We start from the raw sequence: 19081 nt of genomic DNA, 5'->3' as shown, positions 1-19081 counted from the left end.
CATGCTGTTATTATTGCCATTAATATAACAGCAAAAACATTTCAACCCAACCATATTTCTATGAATGCAAGTTTAACATCAGGCAGTTCACAAGCAATGTTGTTACTATATATCTGTTTTTAATAAGACTAATGTGTAGTGATGTTCCTAAGAGATAGGGTCATGTTCCTTCAGGAAATCAGAGCTGAACATTTGAAGCCATTTTTGCTCTTAACAAAAGCAGTCAGCACTTTACTAAAATAACAACTGCTGACCAATTGTTTTCTAAGAACATTTATTACCTGTGACCCCTGACCAATGTGATAGTACAGAGTCATTTATTTGCAAATTATTTTAGTGGGCTAAAAGAAAATAAATTGCCTTCTGATTAACACAATACTGAACTTTTTAACTACAACCAAAAATACTAACTTGAGTTGTTTCCTCCTAGTTTGCTGCATAATCCATTATATTATTAATAGCAAGCTAAAGCAGTATTAACAGAAAAAGCAGCCTTTGTTAATATAGATGTGCAGTAGTTTAATTGCATTCTCACTAAAATACCCATAAAAACAATGATTTTTCAAAAAATGCTGTGATTGAGAACTGATAAATTTTAAATTATCTTTACATTATTTTACAGTATTTTAATTTCATTAGATAAATATATTAGAATGAATTGACATGCTTCAACCATAAAACAGTACAAGGAAAAGCATGGTCATTGGTCTTGTCCCTGTCCAGGGATAATACTTTAAGATTATAAGATACAATATGTGTATAATGGTAAGTTTTATTTTTGATGGGCTATGCCATTAATTGTAAGGGAGTAAAACCAAAATGGTACCCCTTTTTGCTAAGGTTAACTAAATTGCATTTGGACAGTTTTGTGAAGGTATTACAGTTCACATTTCAAAACTGTTTTGCTTCTTTGCCTCCTAAAATATAATTGGAATGATCATTGCTAGGATCATTAGCAAGGATTGACATTAAAGATTCCCCAGAATAAACAGATTTTAGGCTTCTAGCAAACCTGTCAGATTACTAACATGTTATTTTAACCTTTCAAGAATACAGGAAAAATGTTCTGAAACTGTTTTATAATGTCTGTTTTTAACCTATCTGCACCAGGTCACTGTATTTTAACAATAAGTTCAATTCCTTCAGTGTTGCTATTGGTAGGCATCTACAGTGGCATTTACTGTACAAGTCATGTGTCGAGTTCTCACAATAAATGGATATACAGTAGTATACAGTACTTCAATCTTTCAAATTATTTTTGCCTTGAATTGAAATGTTTGAACCCCTTGACTGCTTTTGCCTGATGCAAGTTTCCGCTCTTAAGTTACACAACATTGCTGTGTTTTGTGAACAGCAGCATGCATTGCACTTGTTTCTGGGACATGGGCATTAACCAAGACTGATGATATATCTTCTAGGTTTCATCTACCCTCAGAGCAGCACCAAACGCAGTATTAAAGAGCGACTTTTGAAGCTCTTTTCTTGCTCAGCTGCCAAAAAGACATCAACAGATAACCAAAGCAAGTTATTTCTTTCATTTTCTTATCCCTCTTTTCTAAAGCTCTGCATGTGGTGGTTTTAACAAAAATCCAGAACTTGTTGGTGTTGTGACTCACACTGTCAGAACAAAATACGCCTGTGGTACATACCCCAATGGATTAAATTATGACAGCTTTGTATGATCCACAGGCAAGCAATTCTTTTATGACTCTCTGTAGTGATCACATCATCTGTTTTTTGCCAAAAGCCTATTACATAAAGAAAATAAAGTTTATCGTGCAGGAGAAAGTAAGCATCTGTTTCAATTTCTCTGAGCAAAATAGTAGCATTTTACCATTAGCATTTTATTCTTCAAATCGGAAGAAACAACATGAAAGAATTCTTAAAGGTATATTTCCCTTTCAATAGTTTATCCTTCAGGAGGAAAAAAAACTAATATGAATAACAATAAAAATAATAACTGATTTCTGTACTTGTGTTTAGCACCAGTCTACAGATTTTTTTAAAGATTATATACGTATACAGTATATTTTATTTCTACACACTAACAAACAGTTCTAACCTTGTAGTACAACTTGGAGGTATGTGAAACCCAGAATTCCCAACATTATTAATTGGTCACGGTATTTTTGACAAGCATTATTCTGTCTTTGAAGGCTCTTGGTTCAAAAATATTTCCTGTCATTAAACCCAGGATTTTAGTTCCCCTATTTCCATCATGGCCCAATCCAGTTCTTTCATAGTTTACATGTAAAAACCTCTTAGCCAATGCAGTTGAAGTCATATTGAATTCCACTACTCCACATCCAGTGCGTGAGAGTTAATGCCACTGATACAGTATATTACACCTCCTGTATTCTCTATAGCTCAGACCCTAAACCATACGATGTCTGTAGCTTGTAGAAAAAACATGGATGATATGTGAAAACAGGCTCATGTGCTTGTCTGATCTGAGAGGAGAGTTAGCCACTCATTTCAGCTTCAAAGGCTGAGAAGAAAAGAAAGTTACACGTCTAAGAACCCCACCCCCTCCTTATTTTGCATGTTTGAAAAAAGAAACCAAGAAATCCATCAGTCTTTCCCTCACTGAACACATTTTCATGCTGAGCACAATGTCAAAGCAGTTTGAGTAAACCTCAGGACAGATGGAACACCACTTACAAATCAGAACCCTTTCGGTAGAATTTCAATTTGAAATTCTATCTGCAATGTCTGCCTCCAGAAAGGTCAAATACTTCTTCTCATCTATTTTCACATCAAACTAAGGTAAAGTATGAATATAACATTCCAAATTACACCATCCTGGGTGAATTATAAAGTGCTTTCTCAGTAATCATTCTAAGGGGTTCTCAGGGCCATTTCAAATCATCTACTACTCAATGCAGTGGCATGTAGAAAGATGGCATATTCTCTGGATAATATTATTTATGTAGAAGCTATGTAAGATCATTAATATGTTGGCTGGAATTCCCTGGGTTCAGGGGTTGAGTTCAGGAGTCATGGTTTGGTTAAGCGCAGCTTCTGACACATTTGAAAAGGGATTGCTGTTTTTAGCTTAATCAGCCTGAAATAGTTTTCTCTAAAACTACGTTGCCTTTAAACAGGTTGACTGCTTTGGTTTCCAGCCTCCTCTGTCATACAGTTTTGGTTGTTGCAGAATTCATCATATAAATGGCAAAAGACCGTGTCTCCGGAGTATACTGTTGTAGGGTAATTGTAGTGCTTTTCAATTGTCTCACACATACATGTATAGTACTTTCATAGACAATGTTGGTTGAACTGCAGTACCTTGTTTTTGTCATCTCACCGTACTATGTTGCCATAACATAATTACTGTATAAAATGATGGCAAATCATCACAATTTCTTGTGATTTCTTGTGATTTCTTTCTTCAAATTCTAATTTGATGCACACACACCTATGAAATTAGGTGTTTGTTTTTCCTGATAAATTCGTCAATGGAAGAAAATCCTGTATAAACACCGTATGACTATGGTGCACTGGATTTAATCTACCCAGAGACAGGGCAAGTGAAAAGTGCATTTAAAATTGAGAACAGGAGCTAATCTTTTTCCCAGATTCCCTGGGAGTATGAGAACAAGTAATCCCACCAGGTTGCTGAAACTGATACAATGACTTCTTTCAAGAAATAATTGGATGAGATACTTGGATCAATTAGCTACGTTCAAATGGGCTAGATGGGCTGAATGGCCTCCTCTTCTTGGTAACCGTTCTTCTGTTCTTAAATAATAACACTACATTTCTTAATGTCGGCTCTTTTTGTTCATGTCTGTATTTGTTATCTAAGATAAAACAGAGCTCCTAGCATACACTGATGTATTCTCCCATTCCTGAAATCAATCTCTAAGATATCAGCCTCCTGTAGATTCAATTGACTTGAAGGCATCAACTCTGGACGGCACACTGTAAATATTCTCCAATGTGGAAGTGTCACAATTGTACAGCCAACAGAGTGACCTAACCATTCCAGAGACAGACCTACAGTATTAAAAGGACATTTGATTTGCTTTTTTTTCATCTATAGAGTAATACCTCTGCATTTCTTTTCCTCTCACTTTTATGTAAAAATGTAGACAATCTATTTTTGCTGATCCAGTTAATTGACATGTTAAAGATGAATTCTCAGGAAAAATACTGTGATGTCAAAGGTCTTATATGATATGTGATACACAAGAAAAAGGAAAATGTAGGACATTCTCGTAAAATTAGGAGCTAAGAATAGCAGACTCTGTAAGTAATGGGAATATACTGTATGTTGTGGTCATAAGACATGTCCAAAATATTACACAATATTTTAATGAGGTTCATTGTACAATTTTAGCATAAGGTTCCTTGATTTAGATTTAAATTTAACTACTGTACTGTATATACTGTATTACATTTTGGCTGCTCCATGGCACTCTGGTGACTCACAAACTGTTATATATAATACTTTGAAAACTCATGACACATTTTCCAGTTACTGTAAGTCAAGCACTGTGCTTAATGGTCAATACTGTATATTGTACTTGGTGTGCCTTTCCACTGGACACGTGGAAAATTCAGTTTACAATATGAACTACAACCCCTGTGGTCCACATGGGGGCAAACATTAGAAACCACTTCAAATACACATATTACATTGGAGTGTCAACTTTGACCATATTATTTCCTAGATTAAATTAGAGATCCATATTGCACATTACATCAGAATTCTTAAATTATATTGTAACAGTCAATATGTATAGTCTCTTTTTATTGCTTAGTCACATTGTCTAAAGTTTTTCTCATAGGTAAAAGACTAATGATATTATGAATAATCTACCTCACTGTGCTCCCTGCATTAGTAGGATATTCTCTAGCTTTGTGCGTCCATCACCAGAAAATATGACTTTCTGTTGATGGATGGATGTTTTGTGCATTTCAAGAATGTAAACACATGAAATCCAAAGTGTAACCACCGACTAAATTAATCATTTGAAGCAGTACAACTGTAGGTGTTTAAAAGTAGAACATTGAAGTCTGCCTGGGAGCACAGCAAACCTGAATTTCAAGTATAAATTGTTAAAACAGTGCAGTTTTCTGTAACTATCCCATAGATCTCCAGATTGTCTTTTTCATAGTGCCATTTAATTCCATCATAGTTCTCTAATGGAACAATTTACTTTTTTAAAAAGTGTACAGTATAGTATAAGAAAGCTATTTTGATAGATATTGATGAATATTGTCCTTTAAGACCCCTAAGACGTTAAGTTAGGGAATCCAGCTACTGCCCTCAAATAGGAAGCCTGGAAATTTCAAGAGCATCAATGACAAGCTGTTTCACAAGCAGCTGCTGTGAAATGAAAACTGAAAAGATGTAATATTTTTTTGTACATCAAGCAAGGCATGGACACAAAAGATTCAGATCTCTGACCCAGATAAATTGGCATCAGCCTGCTCAGGCCCTTAAAAGGAAATGGACTGCTCTGTTTTCTTCATGTTATAAAGTAATGTCACAGCAACAGGAACCAAAGATCTTCCCAGTGCAGTACATATGAACTACCAAACGTACAATAAATACCAAATAAATTATTTGTAACCCATGTATATCTGTTTAGAGTTTTTTTAATTCATAATTAATCTTTATGCCTATTCAAATCAGGAGACATTGTTATTACTGTCCAGATAAAATAAAACCTTGCGAAGAAATATTTTATAGTAACATAATGAAATCCCTTTAAACACATTTGCAACCCCAGATCCTTCCTTAAGGATTAAGAAGGTATTGTGGAATCCATTCTACAGAGGTTAATATCATTCACTTCTCCATTATACTGTACCTCAAGCCATCCTTATGTGTTTGTCTTAGTCTGAAGTCCCTCTATTCATGTATGTTGTGTACTTATACATGATTTTTGCATACAGTATGTAACAAACAAAATAAAATACAAAGCACAATACAGCCCTGGAACATGCTGTCTGTTCTATAGAGAAAATGGGTCTGCATCAAGCTCACATTGGGCTGGAATCCTGCCAGCTCAACATTGGGATTGAAGTGTTGTTGAAACATGAAGTTTTTTAGTTTTTCTGTGAACATTCTTTTATTTACTTTAAATGCTTCAGAACTTAAATATAATGAAGAAACATTAACTGCATGAAAAACACATTCCCTTCAATGCACAAAATCTCTTCACACCACCTACTGTACCACCCCTCAGTGGTACTAACTCTGGGCTTCCCATCAATATGCCGGTATACTATACAACAGCTGTTTTCTTTGAATTTAAAAGAAAGGACAGGTTGCATATGTAATCCTGGTTTTCTGTTAAATTAATCTATTTGAATGATTTAATTTATAGCTAAGCATCGTCATATTCTCTTGTACAGTTAGGCGGAAAAAGTAAAACAAGTAAAAATGTCCCTCCAACATTCTGCTCAAGCTACAGTAGGTGCCCTTAGGTGAGACCATGTGAAGAAACTGACTTCCCCATATATTTGTGAAAGAAAGTTTAAATCACTTTTACTAGGGCCTACAGTATATTTAACTTAGTGTTCTACCCACTTTCAGAATTAAAACTGGTAAAGCTAATGTTTGATGATGAGCAACTATCGATGCCAATGAAAACAGTTTGATGTTATCCAGGCCCAGATCTTCAGACATTCAGTAAGGCACTACAAAATAATATATTCTTAAATAAGTCTGTGTAAACTTGTTTAGAATTTAATTTCTATTGCAAATAGCTGGCTCCAAATCCATTAATTGATCTGTCAATATCATATATAAAATAAGATATAGTTTGTGCATTTACAAAATAAAATATTGAAAGGAACTTTTACAACAATATGCAATTTATTTTACCAGTAATGCCCACCTTTTACTGTATCTTTTGACATGCTGCAAGCTTCACAATAGTAGGAACTATTGATGAATAAGCAGAACTTGCACTGAGGTCACTGCAAGCAGTGAGGAGCCAAAAATCACAAGAACTGCTGGTTCTCCAAGAGTTGAGAGTCCAATTAGTTGGACTGGCCAACTATTCTCATAATATCTGTGCCACAGATCTCAGCCTGCTTTCAAAGTTAACACTTTTACCAGTTGAGGCCTTGAGCAGGTCCTGGTGGCAAATAGTCTAAATCAAAACAACAACAGAGACTTGTTTTAACGTGTTTTGATTACACTTTTGATCACCTTTTTGCTGTTTTTCTTTGGCTAGCAAGAGCTGGGCTCCCATAAGCATACAGTATGTAATAAATAAGACCTCTGCTACACAGACACCAGAATTGCTGTCATTTTGTTCGGCACAACAATACTAAAGCTTAAGAGTACCAGACACTTTTTTTTTTCCATTATGGTATCTAAATTCTATTCAGTAACTCCCCATATTACTGGTATATCTCAATGTATTCTGTATGTTTGGCTTTCCTCTCATGTTGTGCCTCGTGTTGCAGACAGCGTTGAAGATGAACTGGAATTGGCCACAGTCCGTCATCGTCCTGAAGGACTGGAACAACTGGAGGCACAAACCAAATTCACAAAGAAGGAGCTACAGATCCTCTACAGGGGATTCAAAAATGTAAGTGCACACTCGACTGTGGGTGAAGAGAGAATTTCTAACTGTTTGAATGTGACTATTGAAGTAAGCTGTAAAACTCTTTTGTTACAGTAACAGTAGTCCACATTTCTACTGAGTGCTCACGAATATGTTACCTAAAGGTTTATATACTACTATTACCTTTATATTAAGCCAAAGCAAGCCTGGACTTAAAGAATCACATTTTATATTGTAAGTCATTGGTGGAATGTTTAGTGGAGCTGTCACTTTTTGAAGTATTAATGGATATTAACAAGCCATCACCAAATGCTGAACTTATAAAGTTAGATTATTATAATGCCATTACATTTTATTAAATACACAAAAATTAATGTTTGCAATAATATTATTTCTCTGTTTTGTAACCCCAAGAGTGAAATGCAGTGGACCATGATCTTTTACTGCATGCTGTAATCAGGGATCAATAGCTGGCTATACTAAAGGTTTTAGATGTTTTCCGAAGTTTTGATATTTACTGTCATTTACTATCAGACATACTGTAGTGCCTCCTCCAAACAGCAGCGACATTGGCTATGCCAAAAGTCTACCCCCCACTGCAGGCAAATTAAACACTACTCAGTTTTCTAGTCAATCATGTCACCAAAACATCTTCAAATATTGAAAGAGCTCTGTTGCAGAGACGCAGTGATAAATGAAGTCTCCAAACATGCAGCCAGTGACAAGAGGTGCCAGCCTCAGTAAACTAAGATTCTCCCTGTGACTTTACTCAGCAACACTCAACAATTTGTGTGCCGTCAGGAGAAAAAAAAAGTTACTTCTGAATGGAATGGACAATCTGTACAGTAGGTGAAGAGATTTACCTAACACTCTAAACAGAGGCATTTACAAGATGAGTCACTATAATTTCCTAACCAGATTGAGAATTTCTGGAAATTATTCACATATTTCAAATCCTTGTTCTTGAAACAAAAGTGTTTTTTAGGGATGTCTGTATGCTAGCTTTTTTTGCAATTATGGTTTGTAACAGGACTTTCTTTGCTTCCTAAGCCTAACGAATCATTAAAGAGAGAGATGTCATATGACATATGGGCCAATGGCTGGTTAGTTTTTAGTGGTGTTCCATCTTTTGATATTATCACTGTACATGAGTATAGTTTTCTCTGCTTTTACTGGTATTGTGTTAGAGCTGTTGATGTAAAGTTGAACATTCTAGAATAATGTAAAGAGATGGTGAAGGTAATTTTAACCTAAAATATGAAACAAATTCAATCCAGTTGTGAAGCTACAGTATAATTACATATAATTGATGTTATGTCCTTGCTGATTTCTGCTGAAATCAAATCAAGAACCTTTATTCTTCAAAAACTGAACAAGAGAAAGTATCTAATCCTATAGGACAAAAGCTACAAGTTATGTTTATAACACTTGGCAGCTGTTTTTATTTCATTCCTCTGAATGACTGAGCAGAAAGTGTTTAAAGCAAAATAAAAAGCGTTTGTTGCTTTGTTCCTGCTTTCTCACAAGGCAAAAACATTACAAGGTCACTTCACTTCTATTCAGTTCTTCCTGTGACTTGGTGCATCCCACTTGACATAGCTTTTACATTACTGATGTGTCTCACTGCTATTGATTTTTTCCCCTCTTTAGAACTGCATTGACTTTCCTCAGAATTAATTAAAATACCCAAATGTTTTTTTTTTAAATTATACTTAATTATTGGGTTCCTAGTTCTAGCTTTGTCAACAGCCTCGAGAAACTGTACATCATGAAATGTTGGTGTTTTTGTTTTCCCCAAGAGTGGATTCCTTCATTACTGTGAGAATAATTCCTGATGTGGTATATACTGTAATAACCATCATAACATTATAGTGGCTTTGTACTCCTATTACAAGTCCACAAGCAAGATGGATATGGTCATTAGAATCTTGTAAAATTTAATTTTGAAGTAGTATAGTGGATAATATGTTCCATATACATGCTGAGCAGCAAGTCTTTTTAATGAATGCATTAACATTCTATTTGCCCAGTACAAATGTCATTAGATCTTTAATATTTTCATCTTTTTTCTAAATGACACGTAAAGTAATATACATTTGTGCAAAACAAAGTTGCTTGCAAGCCTGCAGTCTCTTGTAATTCTGTGCTACCTTTGTTTTAACCTGCTCTGTTATTGTCATTAAATGTTGTAGTCTTGGAAGATAATTATAATTAGCGTGTTAATGGGTGAACCTGAGAAAAGGAAGGTATCCATTAATCTTGCTGTTCTGCAGTTAAATATTTTATATCCAGTAATTTACAAGGACAATTCAATTTTGGGTTCCTTAAAATCTATGCATTATGAACAGTTAAAATCCTTATTTGCTAATGTTTCTATTTTTTATTTAGAAACTACATTCATTCTTCAGTTAGCCAATAGAGACTAATTTGTGAAAATAATTTCTTTCTTTGGTTTTTAAAGTTTTTTTCTCTTTTATACAGTACATTGTAATTCCAAACGTAGAAAGAGCAGTATAACAATATAAGTTTTGGAGAAATAAAATTATTTATCAGACAAAAGCAAACACTTACAGTAGATAATTGAGGTAAAATATACAGTATATACTGTATATATACATCCATAGAAAGATTTCTATCACTGCTTATATCCTTTTTACTTTAAAGTTATTGCTGTGAAGAGTTTTTCATTAGAAACTCAGTTTATGTACAAGTTCTGGCATCAACAGATAAAAAAGTAGTAATTAATAATAATAATAATTGCTAACACTTATATAGCACTTTTCTGGACACTCAAAAGCGCTTTACAGGTAATGGGGACTCCCCTCCACCACCACCAATGTGCAGCATCCACCTGGATGATGCGACAGCAGCCATAGTGCGCCAGAACGCTCACCACAGGAGAGCAGAGTGATGAAACCAATTAATTGATGGGGATTATTAGGAGGTCATGATTGACAAGGACCAATGGGACCAATGGATGCTGGGGTTACACCTACTCTTTTCGAGAAATGTCCTGGGATTTTTAATGACCACAGAGAGTCAGGACCTCAGTTTTAGGTCTCATCCGAAGCATGGCGCCTGTTTACAGTATATTGTCCTCGTCACTATACTGGGGCATTAGGACCCACATGGACCACAGGGTGAATGCCCCCTGCTGGCCCCACTAACACCTCTTCCAGCAGCAACCTTAGTTTTTCCCAGGAGGTCTCCCATCCAGGTACTGACCAGGCTCACACCTGCTGAGCTTCAGTGGGTTGTCAGTTGTGAGTTACAGAGTGATATGGCTGCTGGGTAGCGAGTAGTAGTAGCAGTGAGTAACAAAATGGTTTGGCCCTAACCAGATTAACTCTATATACAGTACAGTGATGGTTGTGGTGAAAGATTGATATGAAAAACAGAGTTAGGTAAAAGAAGTGTATGTGGAGAGTTTGTCAAAGTTCGAGTACAAAAGCCAAATATATCAGAGATACCAAAACCAGCAAACACAGAATAACAAGTATTCAAAATGTACACGATGGGCTGTTTTAGAGTAGATAACAAGCAAAGCCAAATCATATTTACTATCATTCATTCCTAGCATCCATTCAACATTTAACCTCAAACCAACTAAGCCAAATCAAATATTGAAAGCAAATATTTTCTGACACAGTACCTCCGGAAAACTGCATTTTGTTTGTGTACTTTTATCATTTAACAATACATGAAAGGATTTCCTGAAGTTGTACTAAGTTAAATAAGAAGTATAAGTAACATGATGTAAAGAGGTAGAAAAGTGTTTGAGTGTATTTACTTATTTTCAGGCTTTAGCAGTGAGTACTTAAAAGTCACACTATCTCTGTGCAACATGAGATAAGAGATTTTTTTTCTTAAAGGTGGTACACAAGTGAATTTGATTTAATGTAATCTGTCTTAAAAGTATTGTCATTTGCTGAGCTAGTGTTCAGATGTTGACATGCAGTACACTTGATATAAATGAGAAAGAAGCTTAAACAGGATAGATAGGGGAATTAAAGGAAAATCCTGTTTTATGGTACATCCAGTCACTAAATTGTAATTAGTTACAGCTAGGACTTTGTCTTGTATACAGAGCTGACTGTATAAAAAGTAACTATGTGGACTAAAAGAAATGCCTTTTCTTACCTTTGGAACAGACATTTATTTCTGTTGCTACAAATATGTATGTTCAAGAGCAGGCAGTAAATGAAATGTTTATAAAAATATTAAACCTAGAAAGCAGAAAATGCTTTTCTTCTCCTAATTAAGGTCCAAGGACTGAAGCACAGAAACATACTGAACTAGAGTATACTGTACTGTATATTGTTATTATCAAATCTGGTGTAAGTTATTTTTGAATGATTTCATAAAATATATATCCTAGTTTTCCTTGTTCATTTTTTTCATGTTTACATTTCTGAATTTAAAGATGGATAAAGATAAATGTTTTAATGTATAGGGTAAGTTTTATATTCTCTCATGTAGCTCTTACAAATATATGTTGCATGGGTTTTATTAAATTGTAAAGTTATTTCTTCCATTGAAAAGAGCTGTGACCTCCCATATCACCAAAGTAGTTTGAAATACAATATTTAATTATAAGCTTTCTGGGCTTGGTGGCATCTGGGATATATGCTTATGCTCATTCTAAAGAGCATTTTGCTGAAGTTCATACAAATCAAGTCTCTAGTGATCAATCTGGTAAATTTTACATCAACAAAATAATCTCTCAACCTAATTGTGAAGAGCTGTACTATGCTCCCTTACTACATCTTAGCTATAGCTTGTTTGATTGCCTTCCCTATTTTTTTAGTTTTTTATTAAGTCTTACAAGCATTTTAATCTCTCCCTGTTTAAACATTCTTGTAGTGCTTACAAACACAAATAACTATCAGAAAAGGGGTACGTTTGTTCGTAGTGCAGGCTAAATTCGTGCCACAGTAGGCTAATCTGCTTTCCAGATGTCTCTTTCATGGCTGTGTGTATTGATGAAACTGTCTTTCTTTTCATGGCAAAAATAGGAGGTGCACGACAAAAGAAATGGCATGTCTTTATTATCATTCTGTATGTTGTACATTACACTGTATATATCTAGAGAAGAAATAAAATACAACAGACGTCTCCATAAAAATAGAATTCAAATCAGTGGTTTCAAATTGTAGGTGGCACAGCGGTGCAGTGGTCTCCATTGCTGCAGAGCTGAGAGTCCTGGGTTCAATTCTGGCCCTGAGGTGCTATCTGTGTAGAGTTTGCATGTTCTCACTGTGATTGCATAGGTTTCCTCTGGGTGCTCTGGTTTCCTCCCACAGTAATAGTAAGTGAATTGGCTTCTTGATAAATTATCCCTGGCATGAGTATGTGTGTTTGTGTCTGTGTGTGCCCCATTATGGTCTGGCATCATGTCCAAGGTGTAACCTGCTTTGCATCCCTTGCTTGCTGGGAATGGCTCCAGCTCCTTTGCGACCCTGCACTGGATAAAGGGGCTTGAAAATGGATGATTGGATGGATAGTTGCAAATTGGTAAATTGGCGGATTATCTTAATTCTTGTTGTGGAATGACTGGTTAGCTTTATTGTTTGTGTGATGATATTTGACTCAGTATCCTTGTACAGATATCCTTGTACTGTATATTTTTACTGATATAACCTGAGTCAAATTCTGTCACAGAAAAGTTACAAACAAGAAGAGATTATCTGGGCTTTATTACAGTACTTTACTGACACAAGGATCTCAACCACACGTTTTTTTAACAATCCTGGGGAATATGTTTCAGATTGTGTAGGTAGCTTTTTTTACAATGCTTTATGTAAAGAAGTGTTGCTTGTTTTCTGTCAAAAATGCACATCTGCTTAATTTCTTATGCTAACAGGAACTTGATCCACGAATGGTCATACTGTATGTACTATAATGATCCTTTGGTTGACTTTGTCCAGGCTTTTCAGAATTTTGAATCAAGTCCCCTTATAATTGCTTTTGTTCAATAATTAAACATATTTCCGTTTATTGCCTATTGTAGTAAAATGGAATATGTAAGATATTATATTAAATATACAGTAAGTATATACAGTTACGGGTATATGCATGCAACAATCTATGAGTATTGTAATCTTATAGATGTGTATATTGAGCTGTCAGTTCTGCAGTTAATTTGGGTAGCACAAAGTAAGTATTTTCCAAATTAGGGTGTAGGAGCCATCATGAGTCCCAGTGATTTATTAAATAGTTTCTGGAAAACACTCATCATAAAACATTACTTTTCTCATTCATTTGCCCAGTTCTCCTTTCATATTGTATGGATGCAAATGTATAACAGTAAAGAAAGAAAATAAAAATGGTAAGTAGTGTTCAAATGATAGGTAATTACTGTAGCTTCAGTGGTAATAAAGCAAGTATATCTGAAATGAAACCTTCTTGGTACATTTGAACAAAATTAATCCTTGATCAAGGCAGCATTTTACTAACTGAACATAAATCAAGCTGTGTGATGAATGCCATTTCCATTTTTATGTATTAAAACACACTATACTCTCTGATACCATTTAATCTTGTGGTAATGTATGCAACTAATGCATGCTTTGACTAATCACTAAACATAAATCACCAGCAAATATATTAACGGGTAAAGTACACAGAAAAGTTCTGTTTCATATTGGTTATGCGGCATCTTAAAGTCAGTAAACAGCTATGGCTGACCATTATAAATCATAGCTGATATTAATGGATTTTCCCAAATATACTTTGGAAAAAGTGTATTTGCTTTTGGAAATGACTTGCCTTGCTGCCTGTCTTTGCATATAACTTCATTAGCCTCCTGTTAACCATTAGAAAACCTCAACTATTTTTTCCCTAAGAGTGGGAAATCATCATCATTATTAAGTTATAATAACAGAAAATGTGCTGGTGAAATAAAAACACATTAGAAAATCTGAGATTTTTATATTATATACAGAAAAGCATATTAATGTATAGCAATTAATAAACGTATTTTATCTGGATGTGTTTTCATTCACTTGTTGGCTAATGTTTCCCAATGTGTCTTGAGGACCAACTCAAAGATGTGTCTTGGTTCAAAGTAATACATTATTTGAATAATTTGTGGGATTCTTATTGTTGCCTGATTATGAAAAATACTGTAGGTGAAGGTCTGAAAATTATCTTGATAATATCTTAATAGTTCTTAAAATGTAAATCACAATTTTTATCTTTCTGCTATACACATTTGTAGTTATTTCTTTACTTTCTATTTTTTAAGTCTTTTTTCCATAAACAGTGAATGTAAATTTACTGTAAACAATGCTGGTTATGCTACAATTTCCTGTCTCAGGTGGTTGTTTTGTTTTTTTAATATTGCTGTGTTTCAAATGAAGTTTCAAATCTGTAAATTCAACTAAATATGTTCTCATTAAAAGATTCAATATATAAAAAAAAAAACTGTAGGTACCTCAGCTTCGGAATATTCTTTAATTATTAGTCTTCATAGAGCTATAGCGCTCTATTTAATAGCTCAAATCTGGAATTTCTAGAAAGTTAAATTGCCTATAAACAGAAGATATAATACACTACAATATTATTAAAAAGGATTACAAATGGTTGTGAATTCAGTACAATTTCACAACACACAATTCTTTACACAAACCTGTCAAGCATGAGCAGTGTAAAATCCCATCAAACACTGCTCAGCCTGATGGGGCACAAAAGTAATGGGTCCCATTCATTTGTATTTGAATCATAATTAGACCCCAGGTTTCAATGTACTTTCTATTCTATCAAGATTCTTTATAGTTGTTTAATTTCTCCTGTGAATATTTGTAGGCAAAAATTATTCAATTCTCTATTATTATTATTATTATTATTATTATTATTATTATTATTATTATTATTATTATTATTATTATTAAACTCAGTACAGCAATTGGAAAGTGAAAGCTCTCCTATTTCATTAAGTATTTTTTCTTTTTCTTTGGCTGTGTAATAGAAAATCCAACAGAGATACTGTATGAAACTGCACATTAATTAAAGTAAACACATATTTCACTTTAGTTTTATGTTGCAGCAGTGCAATTATTGAGTTAATTGTTATAGCCTTAGTGACCTCAGGAAGTTCAGTCCAATGGAATACAGTTCAATTATAAGTAGATGCATAGTATTTAATCTAATTAGCCCTGTGAGATCAGCAGAAACTTTGGTAAAAAGTTGTTGGAAATTACACTTTATCTGAACATCTCACAACTTTTCTTCTTGGATCAAGAGAGCACAAGAGCTTTAGTTTTGCTGACTACATTAAATGAAATTTACTACAGTCTAAAGTCTTACTACAAATATAAAGATACAGATATAGTTTTTATATGTGTATAAAGATATAATATAAAAGGCTCCTGTGTGGATTTTAATGATTTTCTTAGCAGTAAATGGATCTTAAATCTGTCCTTTTTGTTTTAGGAATATTTATTATTTATTAATTATTTCAGTTATTTTCAACATAATTATGCTATTATGCACATAATCATATCATTTGTATGAAGACTTTTTCAGTATCAGTATCAACTGTACATAGGATTCATGAGGGCTCTTACCTTGCATTGTGTCTACAGTGCCTTGCGAAAGTATTCGGCCCCCTTGAACTTTTCAACCTTTTGCCACATTTCAGGCTTCAAACATAAAGATATAAATTTTTTATTTTATGTGAAGAATCACCAACAAGTGGGACACAATTGTGAAGTGGAACGAAATCTATTGGATTTTTGAAACTTTTTTAACTAATAAAAAAGTGAAAAGTGGGGCGTGCAAAATTATTCGGCCCCCTTGCGTTAATACTTTGTAGAGCCACCTTTTGCTGCGATTACAGCTGCAAGTCGCTTGGGGTATGTCTCTATCAGTTTTGCACATCGAGAGACTGAAATTCTTGCCCATTCTTCCTTGCAAAACAGCTCGAGCTCAGTGAGGTTGGATGGAGAGCGTTTGTGAACAGCAGTTTTCAGCTCTTTCCACAGATTCTCGATTGGATTCAGGTCTGGACTTTGACTTGGCCATTCAAACACCTGGATACGTTTATTTGTGAACCATTCCTTTGTAGATTTTGCTGTATGTTTGGGATCATTGTCTTGTTGGAAGATAAATCTCCGTCCCAGTTTCAGGTCTTTTGCAGACTCCAACAGGTTTTCATCCAGAATGGTCCTGTATTTGGCTGCATCCATCTTCCCCTCAATTTTAACCATCTTCCCTGTCCCTGCTGAAGAAAAGCAGGCCCAAACCATGATGCTGCCACCACCATGTTTGACAGTGGGGATGGTGTGTTGAGGGTGATGAGCTGTGTTGCTTTTACGCCAAACATATCGTTTTGCATTGTGGCCAAAAAGTTCGATTTTGGTTTCATCTGACCAGAGCACCTTCTTCCACATGTTTGGGGTGTCTCCCAGGTGGCTTGTGGCAAACTTTAGACGAGACTTTTTATGGATATCTTTGAGAAATGGCTTTCTTCTTGCCACTCTTCCATAAAGGCCAGATTTGTGCAGTGTAAGACTGATTGTTGTCCTATGGACAGACTCTCCCACCTCAGCTGTAGTTCTCTGCAGTTCATCCAGAGTGATCATGGGCCTCTTGGCTGCATCTCTGATCAGTCTTCTCCTTGTCTGAGCTGAAAGTTTAGAGGGACGGCCAGGTCTTGGTAGATTTGCAGTGGTCTGATACTCCTTCCATTTCAAGATGATCGCTTGCACAGTGCTCCTTGGGATGTTTGAAGCTTGGGAAATCTTTTTGTATCCAAATCCGGCTTTAAACTTCTCCACAACAGTATTACGGACCTGCCTGGTGTGTTCCTTGGTCTTCATGATGCTCTCTGCGCTTTCAACAGAACCTTGAGACTATCACAGAGCAGGTGCATTTATACAGAGACTTGATTACACACAGGTGGATTCTATTTATCACCATCAGTCATTTAGGACAACATTGGATCATTCAGAGATCCTCGCTGAACTTCTGGAGTGAGTTTGCTGCACTGAAAGTAAAGGGGCCGAATACTTTTGCACGCCCCACTTTTCATTTTTTTATTAGTTAAAAAAGTTTCAAAAATCCAATAGATTTCGTTCCACTTCACAATTGTGTCCCACTTGTTGGTGATTCTTCACATAAAATAAAAAATTTATATCTTTATGTTTGAAGCCTGAAATGTGGCAAAAGGTTGAAAAGTTCAAGGGGGCCGAATACTTTCCCAAGGCACTGTATATATTGATAACAGCTGCGATATGTCAACTCTTAAAAAATCATATAATGATGTTTTACAGTTAAAAAAAGCCAAATGAATGTCTGAGTTATCTTTATTTAAATATATACATTTTCAAATCATACTTAAAATAAATAATATACAATGGACCTTTGTCATCCAATTCCATTAAATGTGCAAGATGAAGTGCACCATGTACATTTATAAAAGATAAGATTAAAATAAAAGATAAGATTTAAAAAAACAACATCAAGTCATGTGCCTAATTGGAACTTTGAATGTGGTAACTGTGCTCAGTGTAGCAATGAGATGAAAAGTACTTTTCTTTAGTCATCCATTGACTGACAGGTTTTCCATTAAAGGGATCATTGCATGTACTAAAATGAACATGAATTACATGACTTGTCACAGTGCAATATGGGAAAAACTACTGTACATGAATGTTAATACAAGGGACGAGATAAAATATTTTTTTAAAAATCTACTCTACCATCTCTGAGACTTAAAAAAGGAAAACCTTTAGCATTTATACACTTCACACTTTGAGCCTAAGATAATTGATGAAAAATAGATTTACCTGTTTTATTACAATACATATTTTGAATAACTAATGTTCAGTATATGCACTTAAAATTTCAGCGTAATTCAAAAATTGTATGGTTATGTTTTTGAGCAACTGGATTATCAGTTTGAATAATTGATGATATTTTCATATGTAAAACTCTGTGGTTTTGTATTTTGTGAACATTGTATTAGAGTTTTCTACTGATTTAGATTACATGTAGGAGAACTTTTCTAACATCTGTCTGTAAGAGAGATCATCAATAGAGACGAATGAGCCATTTGCAGAGGAGACCATGCAAGCCTAGAACATAACATTACCAAAGTGATGGAAAAGGATAAATTGTGGAGAAAGAAAGAAACTGAGGATGCACCAAAGAACACCATCTCATCTGTGAAGCATGGTGAAGGTAAAGGCTCATCTTGTTTTTGTCTGTTCATAAAACCTTTTTCAGAAACTGTTTTGACTTTCCTTTGTACTTCTGTACTTCTGTACTTCCATAGATTACAAACCATGCTAGAGAGACAATGTCAAATCCTGGGCATATACGGCTGATTTTGGAACTGCCTCAGACCTCTTTGTTGATGATAAAGTTCATTTTGGCAGATATAGAATGAATTCTGAAGTTATAGAGACATTATCTTGTACTGTAAGACAATGCGGCCATACTTATACTTAACACTGATCTAAAACATACAATCAAAGCAAATAAGGTGTTTATTTTATATATATATATTAGAATATTATAATATAATTATATTAGAATTGGCAAAT

The 19081-nt window shown here is 34.7% G+C and overlaps 1 protein-coding gene across 4 annotated transcripts in view; it reads left to right on the top strand.

Annotated features, from left to right (window-relative positions):
* kcnip4a (potassium voltage-gated channel interacting protein 4a) overlaps positions 1-19081 on the top strand; it is a 540475-nt gene that overhangs the window by 490348 nt on the left and 31046 nt on the right. For all 4 annotated transcript variants that reach the window (XM_088625580.1, XM_088625570.1, XM_088625561.1 and 1 more), the window contains exon 2: positions 7432-7556. In XM_088625580.1, the coding sequence (XP_088481706.1) occupies positions 7432-7556 (125 nt within the window). The remainder of the gene's footprint in view (positions 1-7431; positions 7557-19081) is intronic.

The sequence above is a fragment of the Lepisosteus platostomus genome, chromosome 1 (assembly GCF_059453375.1).
Source record: "Lepisosteus platostomus isolate fLepPlt1 chromosome 1, fLepPlt1.hap1, whole genome shotgun sequence".
NCBI classification, from domain to species: domain Eukaryota; kingdom Metazoa; phylum Chordata; class Actinopteri; order Semionotiformes; family Lepisosteidae; genus Lepisosteus; species Lepisosteus platostomus.
Note: the sequence above shows the minus strand (reverse complement) of the source record. Positions and strands in the feature narration are given on the sequence as shown.